At 37.1% G+C, this 16,397-nt stretch overlaps 1 protein-coding gene across 5 annotated transcripts in view; it reads left to right on the top strand.

Moving 5' to 3' along the window:
- The window catches only part of Slc25a40 (solute carrier family 25 member 40), a 30,932-nt gene extending 16,304 nt beyond the window's left edge, over window positions 1-14,628 (top strand). For 3 of the 5 annotated variants that reach the window (XM_021626633.2, XM_021626632.2, XM_021626634.2), the window contains 7 exons: window positions 973-1,040; window positions 2,632-2,756; window positions 3,844-4,017; window positions 7,673-7,782; window positions 9,834-9,915; window positions 12,509-12,589; window positions 12,950-14,628. In XM_021626633.2, the coding sequence (XP_021482308.1) occupies window positions 973-1,040; window positions 2,632-2,756; window positions 3,844-4,017; window positions 7,673-7,782; window positions 9,834-9,915; window positions 12,509-12,589; window positions 12,950-13,056 (747 nt within the window). In that variant the 3' untranslated portion in view covers window positions 13,057-14,628. The other 2 variants (XM_060373889.1, XM_060373888.1) reach the window with 2 other exon arrangements.
- The last annotated feature ends 1,769 nt before the right edge of the window (window positions 14,629-16,397 follow it).

Here is a 16,397-nt window from a genome sequence, read left to right as displayed (position 1 = left end):
TCTCTTTTTCCCTCTCCTCCCTCCCCCCCTTCCTGCTTTCTTCCCTTCCTCTTTCCTCCCCTTTTTTCCCTTCTTTCAAGGAGAAGGTTTCAGTATGTTGCCTTGGCTAGCCTTGGATTTTCAGTCTTCTGGCTGATTCCCACAGGTAGCTGGGGTTACAGGCATGCACTACTGCAAGTAATGTGCCTTTTTATTTTAATCTGCCTAGAGTGTTCGAAGTGGTCCTGCTTTTTACCTCCACAATGATTAATGACCTTGAACATATTTTTCATGGTGAAATTTCTCTTCTATTGTTTGGCTTTTAAGTTTTTATTAGTAAGTTGTAATAGTTTGTTAACAGCAGGCTTTGCTTTAGTTTCTGACTGCTTTTGATTCCTCTCCAGGTACTTCAGAAAGTGGTCTTTAATGACACTTTCTCGGATTTCATACTTAGAAGAGTTTCTGTGATCAATTCTATGCTTCTTTTTTATAGTAATCTTCTAAAAATTTTTATTAAAAATTTTTAACTTATGTATATGTATCTGTGTGAGTCTGTGCCCACATGTGTGCGACTGAGGCCAGAAGAGGGCATCAGATCCTTTAGAGTTGACTTTCCGGCACTTGTCAGCCACCTAAAATGAGTGTTAGGATCTGAATTCAGGTCTTCTGAAAGAGCAAGCATAACTAACTACTAAGCTATCCCTCCAACCGCTCAAAAGCTTGTCAGATAGAAACAAAGTAAAACGAGTTAAAAAAGCAAAACAAAACAAAAAAGCCAAAACAAGTAATGGAGACTTCAGTTTTTGAGAGTACTGTCTGGAAACATTTTATCTTATGTGTTTGAAATAGTTTCTTGTTTTTTTCTGAATGGGTGTCCATAAATCCAAGAAACTTATATTGTAAAAATTAATGTTTAAAATATTCAAATTACCAGTTATGCATTTTTATCAGGTTTAAGGTATATTTTGTTTACCTTTCTATTTATAATTTTAGGATGCTTTTGTAAAAATTATCCAAAATGAGGGCATTAAATCCCTGTGGAGTGGCCTCCCTCCTACTCTGTAAGTTGAAATTTACTGTTTTCTACTAAGTATGGTTGTAATCAGCATGGTTGAATAAAGCCTTGCATTTTTTATGTTAGAACTCTTTACTTCCTGAAGTATTGTTTTATAAGTTTCACATTTGATGTTGTAGAAGGATTCACAGAGCCCAAGGAAGGTTATAGTCATGTATATGGTTTGTTACAGTTAGAACATACCGAGTATAATAGTATCACTTTCTAAAACTCTTTTCCTGGCATAGCACAGGATGGACTTACTTTGGCAACGGGTGACTGAAATGTGTGAAGTGGCTCTGCCATCGAAAACTCACCTGAGTTTCAGAACATACATTTTATTGCTTGTTGGCTACACGGAGATTCGTATCCCAGAAGGAAGGTAGTAACTGTGTGGCCCTAGTCGCCCCCAAGAGTCAGTCTTGACAAATTGTCTCAGAGCATCACACAGAGCTAACGTGCAATCCTCAGGTGTCTAAAGGTTACAGATAGGCTCTTGTGATGTTACAGAAAATTTAAGCAACCAAGCCCACTGTGTTAAGTTTTTGCTGTCCATATAGTTTTTGTTTGAAAACAAGTAATTCGATGTTTTCTTTTTGTTGTACCACTGTAAGGCATATTGAATGTTTATATATCCAATTCTAGTTCTCTACTAAGTACAAATTTGTGAATGAACAATACTCAAAAACTGAATGTAAAAGCTCTATCAGATGTTTTGGCTTCCTCTGCTTCACCACTTCCTTCTGTCTTTCGTGTGGCAGGGATTACTCAGTCTTGAGGCGTATTTGAGGCACGTATTTAAATGTCTACGATGACACTGTTAGTGGCAGCTCTGGGTTCAGTCCTATTTCTAAATTCTTAGCATTGAAAATCTCTACAGAATAAAGCATTCCAAGCTATGGGCATTCACTGTGACTGTTATGATACACCAGAAACATAAAATGATTTTTCGTGACACTTATCTGTATGACACACTGGTGCCTGAAATTTTTACTGAATTTAATTAATGATTCCCTTTGATATTTCCATGTTAAGGGTCATCAGAACTTCCTCACAATTAACGTTTGTAGTCCTGGCAGTGGAGTTGTAATTCACTTCTACCTGCGAGCAGCTGTGCTGTATGAGCTGTGGTTTAACACTGTTACAGTTCTTGAGCTTTTAAGAAAATGGCAGTCAGAAAGATGGCTCAAATGGTGGAAGGGTGCATTTCACGGACACCTGACGCCCTCAGTTGTGGTCCCCAGCATGCACTTTAAAATGTCAGGCACCTCAGTGAGCACCTGTAATCCTACCACAGGGAGGTAGAGACAGACATGTCCTGCTGTTCGCTGGCCAGGCAGTTTAGTGACCCAGGAGAGATCCTATCTCGAAAAGAAAGAAGGTGGAAAGCAACTGAGCAAGACACCCCAACCTTTGGCCTCGTCTCTCTGTGCATGCTTTCACACAAATCTACATAGGTGCATAATCACACGTACACACATTCCCCTCGTGGGGTAATTATAATTTTTAGTTTATCCCATACTTGTAATGTGTGGACTTAACACTATAGCTGAGGCCTTTTGATAATTATGAACATATTTTGTATGTATTTCTAACAGCGTGATGGCAATTCCTGCCACAGTTATTTATTTTACCTGCTATGACCAATTAAGCACTTTTCTGAGATCTAAATTAGGAGAAAATGAAACCCGAATACCAATAGTTGCTGGGATTGTCGCCAGATGTAAGTAATGAGTTTATTTTTATTTATATTTCCTTAGAACATCTAAATTCTGGTATTTACAGAGAATCTGTATAATATACAAAATACTGATATGATGTGTTTTCCATTCTATTTTGTAATAATGGTTGATGTCTTCACTCCAGAAGTCATGTAGTAAATAGATGATTGCCATCAGAATGAGATAGGATTATCTCATTTTCATTGAATTTCAGATAGTCATTAAAGGTTCTGTCAGAATTGATTCTTACCTACATTTCAAATATATCTGAATCCATACATGACTCAAGCCAAGGCATTAATAACATTTCTTAAAACTTTAGGATTCAGAGCTTAGTCAGAGGAAGGTTGCCTCTGTGCAGGACATTCTGTGTTAAATAGGCTTATGCTGAGCATGGTAGCACATGATAATCCCAGCACCTAGGAGACAGAATTGCCGATCTCTGAAGGCTGGTTTTGTATAGAGTTCTGTGCCAGCCAGGGCTACATAGTGAGACCCTTCATCGAAAGAAGAGGAGAAATAGTTGTCGTTTATTTGCAAGTACTAACAGGAATTTTTACTATTACCCTTGAAAGAGCTGAAATCAAGAAGGTATATGTTTATTTTGACGTACTTATGAGCAAAAGCTTTTGACGTCATTAGCTATTCTATTTCAGTGTTTACAAACATCAAGAATAAGTGAGGATAACATAGCCATATGAAATATTAATGTAGGAAGGGAGAATACTGGGGGCAGAAGGATGCAGGGAGAAAGGGTCCATGTGGAAATGAGGGAACAGGAACAAATGTCATAAGGAACCTTTTACTTTGTCAGCAAATTACATTTTTTAAAAATACAAAACTTAGATTTAACCTGGCAGTAGAGCTACCGTGATCAAAGGTGGTTTGCCCAGGGTGAGACTCACCCACTGGATTCTGGTGTGCTAACCTTTGCAGTTTCCCCACATGCGGGAAACTTGAGTGCATAATTGATGGTGCTGGTGGCGGGGTGGGGGTGGGATGGAGGGAACGTGTTAAAAAAAAACAAAACATAAACATTAACTTTTGCTCCCATCATATCTGCTTTACTTTTTGTGCTGTTTGTATTAGTTGGTGCAGTAACAGTGATAAGTCCGTTGGAACTGATCAGAACTAAGATGCAGTCTAAGAAGTTTTCTTACAAGGAGCTGCATCGCTTCGTGAGTGTCAAAGTGTCTCAAGACGGCTGGATTTCCCTTTGGAAAGGCTGGGCTCCCACCATTCTCAGAGACGTGCCTTTCTCAGGTGGGATTTGTCTTACGAGTAGAGGCTAATTTTAGGCAGCTTGTTCTTAGATCGTGTATTGATTTTACCAGGTTTTAAATGCTTTATCATTAAAAGTAATTTTCTGTAGTGACCAAAGATTTGTAGTTCATTATTCATTATTCAGATCCTAACTAGCCTTTATGGACTGAACAGTTTCTAATTTAGGTCCTTATGGTTTTTCTTTGTTTATTCATCAGATAATACAAAGTACCTTAACATTACCCTAAATAAATCACAATCAATAGGACAATTAAAATACAAATCAAAATATTATAGGATGTACTTCAGACCATCTTTAAATTAACTGAATTCTGTTTTTTTAGTAATTAAAAGTGAAAATTTTGGGGCTGGAAAGATGGCTCAGAGGTTCAGAACACTGCCTACTCTTCCAAAGGTCCTGAGTTCAATTCCCAGCAACCACATGGTGGCTCACAGCCATCTATAATGAGCCCTGGTGCCCTCTTCTGGCCTGCCTGCAGGCACATATGCAGTTAGTACACTGTATAAATAATAAATCTAAAAAATAAAAACAAAATTTCCAAATAAGTATTCCGTAAAAGGCTGTTATAAATCAAATGATTGTGTTCACTTACACTACAGAGACATAAAGTAATCGTAGGCTCCTATGCCAATTAACTCTTAAGAATATATTCTGTTACATAAAAAGAAACATATATATTTATAGTTTGAACAGCTGTGAACTTGCCACGTCACTGAATGAGCTTGAGCGCTCAGTGAGTTAGATCATGACGCCATTGATGTGCCTGTGCGCTGCTGCTCAACACCCTAATCCAGCGGTGACCTCCATACTAGCTTTTAAAGACCGCCGTGAAGTCAGTATAGGAGTTGGTTCTCTCCTTCAACTGCGTGGGCTCTGGATTGAACACCCAAATCCAGGTTGTCAGACAAAGCAGCAAGTGCCCCACCCACCGAGCCATCACACTGGCCCCACACTGGATTTTATCAGTGCACTTGATTATAAAATGTTTTCCGTCTTATCCTTAAAAATACATTGTTTAGTTTCGATCTCTAAAACCACCTTCCACCTACTCCTTTCATAAGATACATTGTAATTCTGTAGGTAACTGTTTTCTTACTTTTTTACTCTAGTATATTGTCTTAGTTAGGGTTTTAGTGCTGTGAAGAGACACCATACCCACAGCAACTCTAATAAAGGAAAACATTTCATTGGGGCTGGCTTACAGTTGCAGCGGTTTCCTGTATTATTGTCATGGCGAGAAGCACAATGGCAGGCAGACATGGTGCTGGGGGAGTTGCTGAGAGTTCTACATCTTGATGCACAGGCAGCAAGGAGGGACTTACACTAGCCAGACGTGAGCTTGTAAGACCTCAAAGCCCGTCCCCAGTGATACCCTTCCTCCAAGAAGGCCACATCTCCTCTAATAGTGCCACTCTCCACAGGCCAAACATTCACACAGAGTCAGTGGGGGCCATTCCTATTCAAACCCCCACATGTGTGTCTAGAGGAGTACTGCTGTGAAAAAAGTGTGTGCTGTTCCTTACTGTGCCTACCAACAGTTTTCCCATATTGGACTTGCCGATTCTTCTAAATATCTTAAGTAGATTTTTAGTTTTGCTAGTTAAAAGTGCACTTTTGTTTTGTTTGTTTGTTGAGACAGAGTTCCTCCAAGTAACCCTGGCTGGCCTGGAATTTGATATATAGACCAAACCGGCCCCAAATTCAGAGGTCTGCCTGCCTCAAGTTTAGAATTAAAGGTGTGTGCCACCACGTCCAACTAAAATTGACCCTTTTAAAAAAGTGATTATAACCAGGTGTGGTGGCTTATGTCTATAATAGCAACACTTGAGACATGAGGAGCACCATGAGTTTGAGGTCAGGCTACACTATGCAGTTTCCTGTATGAAAACAAACAAAAACCTCAAAAGCAAGACCAAAGAAGTAGCTCAACGATGAAGAGCACTTACCACATTTGCCTTCTTGCGGAAGGCCTGGCCTTAGTTCCCAGCACCCACATGGCAGCTCACAACTCCATCCTAACTCCTAACAGATCTGACACCCTCTTCTTACCTCTGTTGGCACCTGGCATGCCAGACATGTATGCATGCATGTAATTAAAATTTTAAATCTTCTAAAACAAAATAAGGAACAAGAATAGGGCCAGAAGGATGATTCAGCAGTGCTTGCTGTCAATCCTCATGACCTGAGTTCAGTCTCCAGGTTCCACAAAGTAAGAGAGCAACAGCTCCTGTGAGGTGTTTTCAGACCTGCACGTGTGCACACACCCACATGTGGTAATTAGTTGTTGTAAAAAAAAAAAAAATTAAGTGATTTTATGGATGTATACATTTATTATCAATTATGATGCTTTCTACTGCCTTGTACTTTTATAAGCTCTTCATGGTCAAGGTCCTTAAATTGTGTTTATTTGGTCACTTAAAGTGTCTCACTTTGAATTGCATTTCACTGACAACTTACAAAGATTGGCATTGTTTCATTGACCATTTGTGTAGAGATGATTGATTTGGGGATATGACTCAAAAAAGAGGTCATTGTCAACATCATTCACTGAGTAACTTTAATTGGTAAAGATTTTCATGTATAGATGAATTTTGTCTTAATTGATTCATTTGCGTGATACTAATTTGCCAATAATACTCTCCAAATCACTAGTGCATTATAAGGTGTTCCAGTAACTATTTAAATTTTTTTCATAAATGTTATGTATATTCTTTTTATATATTTTATAAATCTACTTCACTTTCCAGGTTTTGGTAGCATTGTTTGTTGGGTAATGGGGGCTGAACCCAGGACATTATATATGCTAGGTCAGTGCTGTCCCCTGAGCTGCTTCACCAGCCCTTGCTGGTTCTTTTTTCGCCTGTATTTTTATAATAAATATGTTTTCATTAAAGCCTTATGGGTAATATAGCTGAAATTGAGTTTTGCCTATTAGCTGATATCTAGCTACCTTTTAAAAAAAATGAATAAATTCTAATTAACCTAAATATCTTTTGAGCTTCTGTGTAGATAATGTATTTTAAGGCTTTAATATTTTAATTTTTATTTATCCTAACTTTTTTCTTCCTATGTATTAGTAGTCACTTTTGCTACAAGTTTTTAGAACATATCTTTTATCAGAAACACTGTTTATCTCTATATTTCCAAGAAATTTGAATTTGCTTTAAATGGAAGTGTGAATTTTATGAGATGTTTTGCATCATCCGTAGGCTCTTCCTATAGTTTTATTAGTGCAATGTGTTACATGAATCATGTTAAATACCCTTGTATTTCTGGGCTGCTTCGTCTAGCCAGTGTGCCCTCTTTCGGCACTTGGCTTTGGTGTACCTTGTCTTTGTCTTGGTTCTTGTCAGTACATCACCCTTTATACATCTTTTCCCCTACTTACCCTGTCAGGTATTTAATTATATTTCAGCTGTATTGATGTAAAAGTTTCTGTTTTCTTAAAATATTTCTTAGAATTTTAATCCCCTGTTCTAATCCCACCTAGTTTTAAACATAAAGGACAGTGTATCAATCCTAGCGTCCTGCTTTACTTTGATTTGTAATGTCATAGCTTTTTTCTCTGAAGTCTATGGTTTGTTTTTTTTTTATTTTTCTGAATTTGTGCTCATTTCATTCTCTGTTTTATAGCAATGTACTGGTATAACTATGAAATTTTAAAGAAGTGGTTGTGTGAGGAATCTGGTTTATATGAACCGACATTTATGATCAACTTTACATCAGGGGCATTGTCTGGTTCTGTAAGTTTTGTTTTGTTTTATTTTGTTTTTTGTTGTTGTTGTTGTTAATATTCCAGAAAACTGCTAATTAGTACTAAAACAGAACAAGATCTTATCTAGCATTTCATGAATATTGAAAAGATACTTTTCAGGAAGTAAATTGTTAGCCATTAAACTATATGAGAACTATATTATTTTTATTCTACACACATTGGTTTTGAACAGACTAATCTTGGTTAGGTATCATGATTGTGTGATACAGCACTATTTTTTTGCAGAGTATTTTACAGTACATTAATTCAATGAATGATAGTAGATACAGTTCTACCTAGTAGTCATGAACTTTCGTCTAGTATGTATCATCAGATCAAACAGGCAGTGTTCTATTCTCTGATGCTGTGGCTCTTTGGAAACATTATGGCTATTTAGAAATTTCTAAAGGAATTTTGAGAAACATTGACACCAGAAGACAGGAACTACAAAGGACCATTTCTGGGTAATAGGAAGCTCATCCTTCCTCACGCTCCAACTAGTGCAGAGTTGTCTTACCACACCTTGGGCCAGAGAAAGTTTCCTTAGGTCCACATACTTCCAAAATTAGTATATAACCATTTGCCACCAGACACAGACAGATAATAGCTACAGGGCAACAAGACTTTAAGTCGCACTCACTGCTGGAGAGGTGGGAGCAGGAACCTTGGGCTCGGGGCCAGCCTGGACTATGCGATGACATCCTTTGTTCTTAAAGCAAAACAAGCAAGACTTAAAGGGCCGAGTGAAGAGGTGGAAAGTGGCAGAAAAGTTGGAATAATATGTCAGCAATCTAGGATAAGATGTAGGTGCAAGAGTTAGAAAAACAACAGATCTAATGGCAGTCAGTGGTAAAATAATTAGCAGTGAGAGTGCACCAGCTGTATAGGAATGGGAAGGTCTCCAGTTTAATGTTGCTATTTAACATAAAAAAAACATTGATTTATTTTTTTGGTTTAGGAATTATTCGTAGTATTAAAAACTTTCTTGTAAAGATTTGTCTGTGCAGTGGAAAAAGCGCATGAATGTGATGCTGCCACGAAGAACTGTTTTGTTTTTAACTGTTATTTAGAAGCTGTGGGAGCAGCCTGTGGTTTCTCCATGGTTGATTGTTGAGATTAGACTATGGCAGCGTATTTCACGGTCTCTGCAGTCTTTGCAGCTGATGTCACAACATATGGTTGAGATAAATGTGATTTTTAGGAGGCACTTCATGAATGTTTTTATTCAAATGTGAGCTAGGAAACACATGTATATGGACATGTCTCATAACATCAGATGTTATGAGAACATTCTTAAAAGAATTTACTTATCTGTTTAAATCTCACTTAAGGCACTATGGAAAAAGGTGTTAAATTACTATGAGACAAGCTTAGAAAATGTGATTTTTTTTTTCAACCATTGCAACTATATATATGTTAAAAACCATTAAAGGGTATATAGAACCAACTTTTGAAGTACATTTTCATTAACTTTTCAATTTAATTTTTCTAATTATTTGAAAAATGTTTGCTGGAACTTTTCATATGCTAAATACATAGGAGAGAATTTCTGCTTTAAGAACTGTTGAAAAGCTCTGAGTGTAGTGGCTCGTGCCTGTCATCCCAACACTTGCCTAGCCAGGCTGCAGTGTCAGGACTTCAAGGTAGTCCTTGACCACACAGTTGACTCAAGGTCAGACAGAGCATATGACACCTCCCTCTGAGATGGTTTCCGTGGGAGCTTTTTGATGAATACTGTAGGTGTAACCCGTTTTCATCATTAAAAACTTTAAATATAGCCAGGCGCAGTGGCACACGCCTGTAATCCCAGCCGTCAGGGAGGTAGAGATAAGTCCAGGACAGCCAAGGCTACACAGAGAAACCCTGTCTCGAAAAATCAAAAAAGAAAAGAAAAGAAAAGCCCAAAACTTTAAATATATCTGGTTTATTTTAAATTTCAGTGTGATTTTGTCATTATCCATATAAAATAATGTGCTAATAAGTTTTTTAAATATTTTTTTAAAAAAATTAAGCGTCTAAATTAACTTTATTTTTTGATAGTTTGCAGCTGTTGCAACGTTACCATTTGATGTGGTGAAAACGCAGAAACAGACACAACTTTGGGCATATGAAAGTGGCAAAAGTAAGTTTAATTTAAAGTGTTTTAAGATGCTGTTGTTTCCCTTTTGTTATTTGATTAGGAATACATAAAAATCTGGAAACACTTTTGTTTCTCTTAGTCCTTAATCTTCTTTAATGAAACTGATAAAGATATTTTACTAGAATGGAAAACTTAGAAAAATACTAAGGAAGTTTCAGACTTATTTATGTCTTTATTTTTTGAGACAGGATTTCTCCATGTAGCCTTGTTTGTCCTTGAACTCAGTCTGTAGAGCAGGCGGGCCTCGAACTCAGCGAGATCCACCTGTTTCTGCCTCCGAAGTGCTGGGATTAAAGATGTGCACCTCCACCACCCCGAAGTTTTAGGAATCTTACAGCTTGTTTTTTGTCTTCTGTCATTTAAGCCTCTTAACTGCTGTGAAAAAGAAGAAAAAAAACTACTTTTATCATGAAAAGCTATGTTGTTACAAATCTTCTTGTTTGTTTTAAAATCTATTTCAAATTTGTGTTTATTTACTATGTGCTCTTTGAAATAAATCAATAACATTTTAATCAACAAATCAGTATAAAAGTTAAAAAACAAACAAACAACAATAACAACAACAAAAACAAAAAACGACCATCCAGGGCTATATGTCAAGACCAGATCTCTAAAGAGACGACTTTTTCTTCTCAAGTTGATTAGCTTCCTTATTCTTACTGTTTTTCCCTACCTGTTTCTTCACCTTTTTTTTTTTTTTTTTTTTTTACTTCCTAAGAGTGAAACTACATCTATGTCCTTCTACCAGCCCCCAGCCACATACACCATCATTTATTTTGGTTTAGAAATATAGCAGACCTGGCTGTTACTGTGCATGCCTGTAACCCAGCATTTGGGAAGCAGGGACAGGATCATGAGTTCAGAATCTTCCTAGTGTATGACTAGGTGAGACCCTTCTTGAAAAGCAAGGGAGAGAAGCAAAGAAAAAAGAAACATGGTATAACAAGCCTAAAAGAATTAGCCATTATGAAAGTGTTTTGTATAAGCGCCATGATAGCATATTTTAATAGAAATAATATTTTCTAACCTATTGTTTTTGCCTGAGTTAGGCGTTATAATGTTAAAGAACTGTTGTTTACAGACCATTGTAAATTAATCTGAATGGCTTTATCTTTGACCTACTAAATACCAAGTTTCCTCTAATATTGGACACTAACAAAGCCAGGGAGGTAGTTATATTTTTATTCTGTCAATTTGGATAAGTTATTTATAGGCTTTATATTTAAATGTACTGGTATCCCCTTTTAGCAAGGTTTTTAAATTTTTCCCCTCTATCATTTGAAGGAAATACTACAGATCTAATTAAATTAGAAAGGTTGTAAATGAAGCAGAATATTAGGGAGGAAAAATAACCTGTCCTCAGAACCATTCTTAGGGAAAAAATATTTTTTTTTTCTTCTATTAACCTTTGGATAATAAAGTTGAAATGAAAATGCTTTTGTGGACTTGTCTAAGATTAGAAGAGATATAGTAGGTGCATTTTCTATATCTTGCAGTTTTCATTGTGAAAGACTTTTAACATGAAAGAAAGTATGAAGAATAATAATACACTGAATTTAAAGCAGCTCCTGCCATCTCTACTGTGCCATCTCTACTGCATCTCTACTACATGCTCCTCCTTGTTTGCTTACAGGTGTATGCATGTAGCACTGCCTTCTTTTTAAGGAAGCCAGGCATTAAAAATTGAACTTGGATCTGGTGTGTTCCCCAGCACTGAGAAGGCTGGGGCAGGAAGATTGTGAGTGTGAGGGCTACTTCAGCAAGGGAACAGGTAGCTGGTCAGGCTAGGCAATGTAGTCAGACCAGATTTGAGCATGACAAAACAAAAAATGAATGACAGTAACTCCTGGATAAACAAATCTTTTCTTATTGCAGTTAAATATTATAATACCAAAGATAATAAGCACCGTTATTTATGTATGATCTTGTAAGGCTTTGAATGAGAATGGCCCCCATAGGTTCATATATTTGAATGCTTGGTCCCAGTTAGTGGAACTATTTGGAAAGGATTAAGAGGTGTGGCCTTGCTAAAAGAGGTATGGCATGCTGGAGGAGTTATGTCACTGGGGGTGGGCTTTGAGGTTTAGTCCAGGCCCAGTGTCTCTCTGCCTGCTGCCTGAGCATCAGGATGCAAAGCTCTCAGCTACCACTCCAGCACAGTGTATGTCTGCTCCCTACCATGCTGATCATGGACTAACTCTCCAAAACTAAGCAAACCCCCAATTAGGTGCTTTTTGCTTTTTGCTTAAAAAAACAAAACAAAACAAAACCCTAGAATTGTCTTGGTCATGGTGTCTTGTCACAGCAATAGACAAATCTGTAATATAAATTATTAACTTGTGTGCTGGAGAGATGGCTCAGCAGTTAGGAGCGCTGTCTGCTCTTCCAGAGGTCCTGAGTTCAATTCCCAACAACCACATGGTGGCTCATAACCATCTATACTGGGATCTGATGCCCTCTTCTGGCTTGCAGGGGTACATGCAGTTAGAGCACTCCTACACAAAATAAATGAACACATTTTTTTTAAAAATTACTAACTTGTGTTTTATGATGCTATTTTTTTTAACATTTCTAGTTCCTGTGCCTTTGCATATGTCAACTTGGACTATAATGAAGAACATTGTTGCTAAAAATGGGTTTTCTGGGTTGTTTACAGGTAAAAATCCTTGCTTTATAGTCTTTGGACACAGTCATTATTTTAATATTTCCTTTTACAATTAGCTTCTAGAAAAAAAATGATAGGTGAAATTTTATATTTATTATTTTCTCCTAAATATTACTATAAATTAAAGTAAATAATTATGTAAATTATTATGTTCAATAATAGATTTATTATTATGAGGAAAATTTGAATCTGAGGTTGGGATTGAGTAATTTGATCTAATCTTTGCTGCCTGTTTATGATATAGAATTTGATAATTGCAATTCATTTAATTTGGTGATTATGAAGCCAAATGCTACATTTTTAATAAATAAGGTAAATTGAGGTGTTTTTTTTTGCCTATTCTCTTTTCAGGTATAATTCCTCGAGTAGTTAAAATTGCTCCTGCTTGTGCCATTATGATCAGTACATATGAATTTGGAAAGGCTTTTTTCAAGAAACAAAATGTTGAAAGGCAGTAATTCTCTTGATGGACTTTTGATTTGAAATAACCAGAGCCAACTAGGATAAAGACTTGTAGACATGGTGGTTTTTTTCAACATTATTCTATTACCGGGTAACTTTGTCTGTCTTCCCTATGATTTAAATGAATAATAATTCCTAAATCTACCTCTAAACCATAATCCTACTTTTAATGTTTTGATATTTTAAAAACTAATCCAGAAACTGCAGCCATTGAGGACTCTTGCAAAGAAAATTACTCCTTAGCAGAGAAAGTAGTTTCCTGAGTGCATATACCATTACCTCTTTCAGTGTAAGTTAATGCTGCGAGTGTGGGGTGCATCAGAACGTTTGGATTGTGTGCTGAATGACACAGTCTAGAGAATTAACTCTTACGCACATTCAGATCGTACACATTAGCGTTTCCGTAGAGAGTGGGTTGATTTCCTCAGTTCAGGTGCATTGCATTTTCTCACTGCTGTTACTACTCTAAGGCCTGCCTCCTGTAGCTTAGAATCTGCTGAAGGTATAGCCACTTTATCTGTAGGAACCAAAGTATAATCATTTGCATGATGTAAAGGACTGACATCAGTGACTCACAACCCTTACCTAATGTTGCTGTGGGGGGCGTCTTTTCACTGATGAGAGTAAGTGTGTATTCACTTGAATTTGGATCTGCAGTAGAAAACCATGCTGTACTTAGACTGGTGAAGATAAATAGTTCGAGCACAGGCATGGCTTCTGCTTTTAACTAGCTTGTATTCTAAGTGTCGATGTTTGTAGAGTTCTTTAGTCGGTTCTGCAACTTTTCCTAATAAAGTCAATATTCCCTAACCTAAAAAGACCAAAATATTAAATGCTCCAAAAAGTTCAACTCTTCTATGTGATGTCCCAATATGATGCTGCTAGAGGGGAAAATCCCACACCTTCCCTCAAGTGACACTATACAGAATGCAGGCACATAAAAACATATAAGTTGCCTTCAGGCTGTTTGTATGAATTGTACATGAAACACATGAATATATTTATCACTCTAAGTAGGAATGAGGTTTTTAAAAATTACACGTATTTATTTTTTTTGTTTATGTTTATGTGTATACTGAAGGTCAGAGGAAACTTTCAGGAGTTAGGTCTTACCTTCCACCGTGTAGGTCTTGGGATTTGGACTCAGATGGTCAAGCTTAGCAACAAGTGCCTGTACCCACTGAGCCCAGGAGTGAGATTTTAAAGTATGATTGGAATGAAGTTCAGGGGTAGAATGTGAAACTCTTGAGTTTTATCTGTAGCACAGATGATAAATAATTTAAATCAATAAGATGGCAATGTAAGAGATGCTGTTCTGTTTTATCTCAGTAAAGCAAAAGCACTTTATTATGTCTGTGTGTATCCTATGAAGTACCCCTCTCTGCCCCAACAGCATAATGTATTTTGGTGACAGATCTCTAGTTGGTTGGTAGAACAAGTGCATTTTGTACCATAGTAGAAAGTGTTTGTATATTTCATCAGAAATAAATGATACAGGAGTTATTGTACCATGGTATTCTACATTACAATCCTGTGTTGATTTACATTAAAATTTTAATATGTCCACATATGGATGTGTGATGTTTTCTTTTCACTAATATTATATGCTTGCTTAAAAGTACCATTGTTCTCTGTAATGGTTTTTATATACAATCATTACATATTGCTAGGAAATAACATACATGAAAGTTGATTATTAAAATTAACTTTTACCTTAGTTTTGTTACATTTCTTTTTATTGTTAAAAAAAAGGGCAGGGAACTGAGTACAGAAACATGTTTAAAATACTATTACCTGTTAATGTGGGGAAAATTTCCCCTGTTCTTCTCAGTACTGCACTTGCGAAAAAGGATTACCACAGAGTAAGTTAAATAAGTCTCATTTTATGGTATTGTTTTTAACACATTACATTCACTGTAGCCAGATTAAAAAAGAAGAAGTGTAAATTTGGACTTGGCAGATGGCTCAGGGTAAGAGCACCGGCTGCTCTTCCACAGGACTTGGTTCACAGTTCACTGTGGCGTCAGTTCCGGGTGCTCCACCGCCCTGTCTGGCTTCCACGGCCCTGCACACACATGATGTGCTTACATATGTGTAGGCAGAGCACCCATCCATAATAAGCTAAAGAAATATATATGTAAGTTGACATTTTTCTCTACATTTAACTCATAAAGTAACACTAACACTTTGTGTTTGTTTCATTTTTGTTTTTCAAGACGGGGTTTCTCTGTAGCTCTGGCTGTGCTGTACTTGCTTTGTAGACCAGGCTGGCCTCAACGTCACAGAGATCCTCCTGCCTCTGCCTCCCAAGTGCTGGGATTAAAGGGCATTAACACTTTTAAAATAACGTGGTTTTTTTTTTTTTTATTATATGAGTTTCAATAAAATTATTCCATGAAATAAATATTGCACTTTCAATTTTCTCCAAAAGTTTTGTCTTCTAAAATAATGGAACCATTATTGGCTTGAATATCCTCAGATAACACATTAGTTGACGGACTAAGCTTTTGACCCTGTGTGCTTCTCAGGCTCAGGCACACGTGCTGTAGGATTTGCAGTCTTTGCAAGCACAGCCTATGTGCGTGTTCTTTGGTAATGTGGTTGGTTGTTGTCATCGGAATGTGAAACTTCTGTGTAGGCTCATGTTTGAACACTCAGTCCACAGAGACTTGTTTTAGAAGTTGCGGATCCTTTCGGAGCTAGAGCCTTGATGTCATGGGGTGGGGCCTCAGGTGTGATAGCTTGGCACCAATTCTGTCACTGTCTCCTGACCAGCAGTGCGCTGTACCCAGACTACTCAGGGAACAAGTCAAAGCTTATGGCCCAAGTACTTACTCATAAATAGTAAGTCGGAGTCCTTGTTTCAGAAACTAGAAACAAGTTTCAGAGGAAAACCTGTGGTTACCAATGGTTACAAATGGCAGATACGAGATTTACTCATAATCACTCGAAAATGTGTATCAAAACCTAAGATGGTAACAACAACAACAACAAAAAAAACTGATTTGTTTTATTATTTTTTAAAATTTCTGCAAACTATAATCACTACCAGCTTGCATTTTGCAGTGATCTGTTTAGAACTTGTGAAAGTGGTCAGAGCCAAAATTAATAGCTTCTCTCAACCCTTGCCAAAAAAAAAAAAAAATGGTTGTATGAAGGATTCTCACACGCAGCTCATAACTTCCATAAAAGAACTATGGCCTTAAACAAAAAATACTTCACAATGACATCTGCCCAGCAACGTCCCTCACCTTGGTCTGACATATGCTTTTCATTATGCCTTGTGGCTTAATCTTGTTTGAAAATAGGTACTCTGTCCTATATTCCCTTGGAGAAT

The sequence above is a fragment of the Meriones unguiculatus genome, chromosome 21 (assembly GCF_030254825.1).
Source record: "Meriones unguiculatus strain TT.TT164.6M chromosome 21, Bangor_MerUng_6.1, whole genome shotgun sequence".
Classification (NCBI taxonomy): domain Eukaryota; kingdom Metazoa; phylum Chordata; class Mammalia; order Rodentia; family Muridae; genus Meriones; species Meriones unguiculatus.
This window is presented reverse-complemented; position numbering and strand designations above follow the sequence as displayed.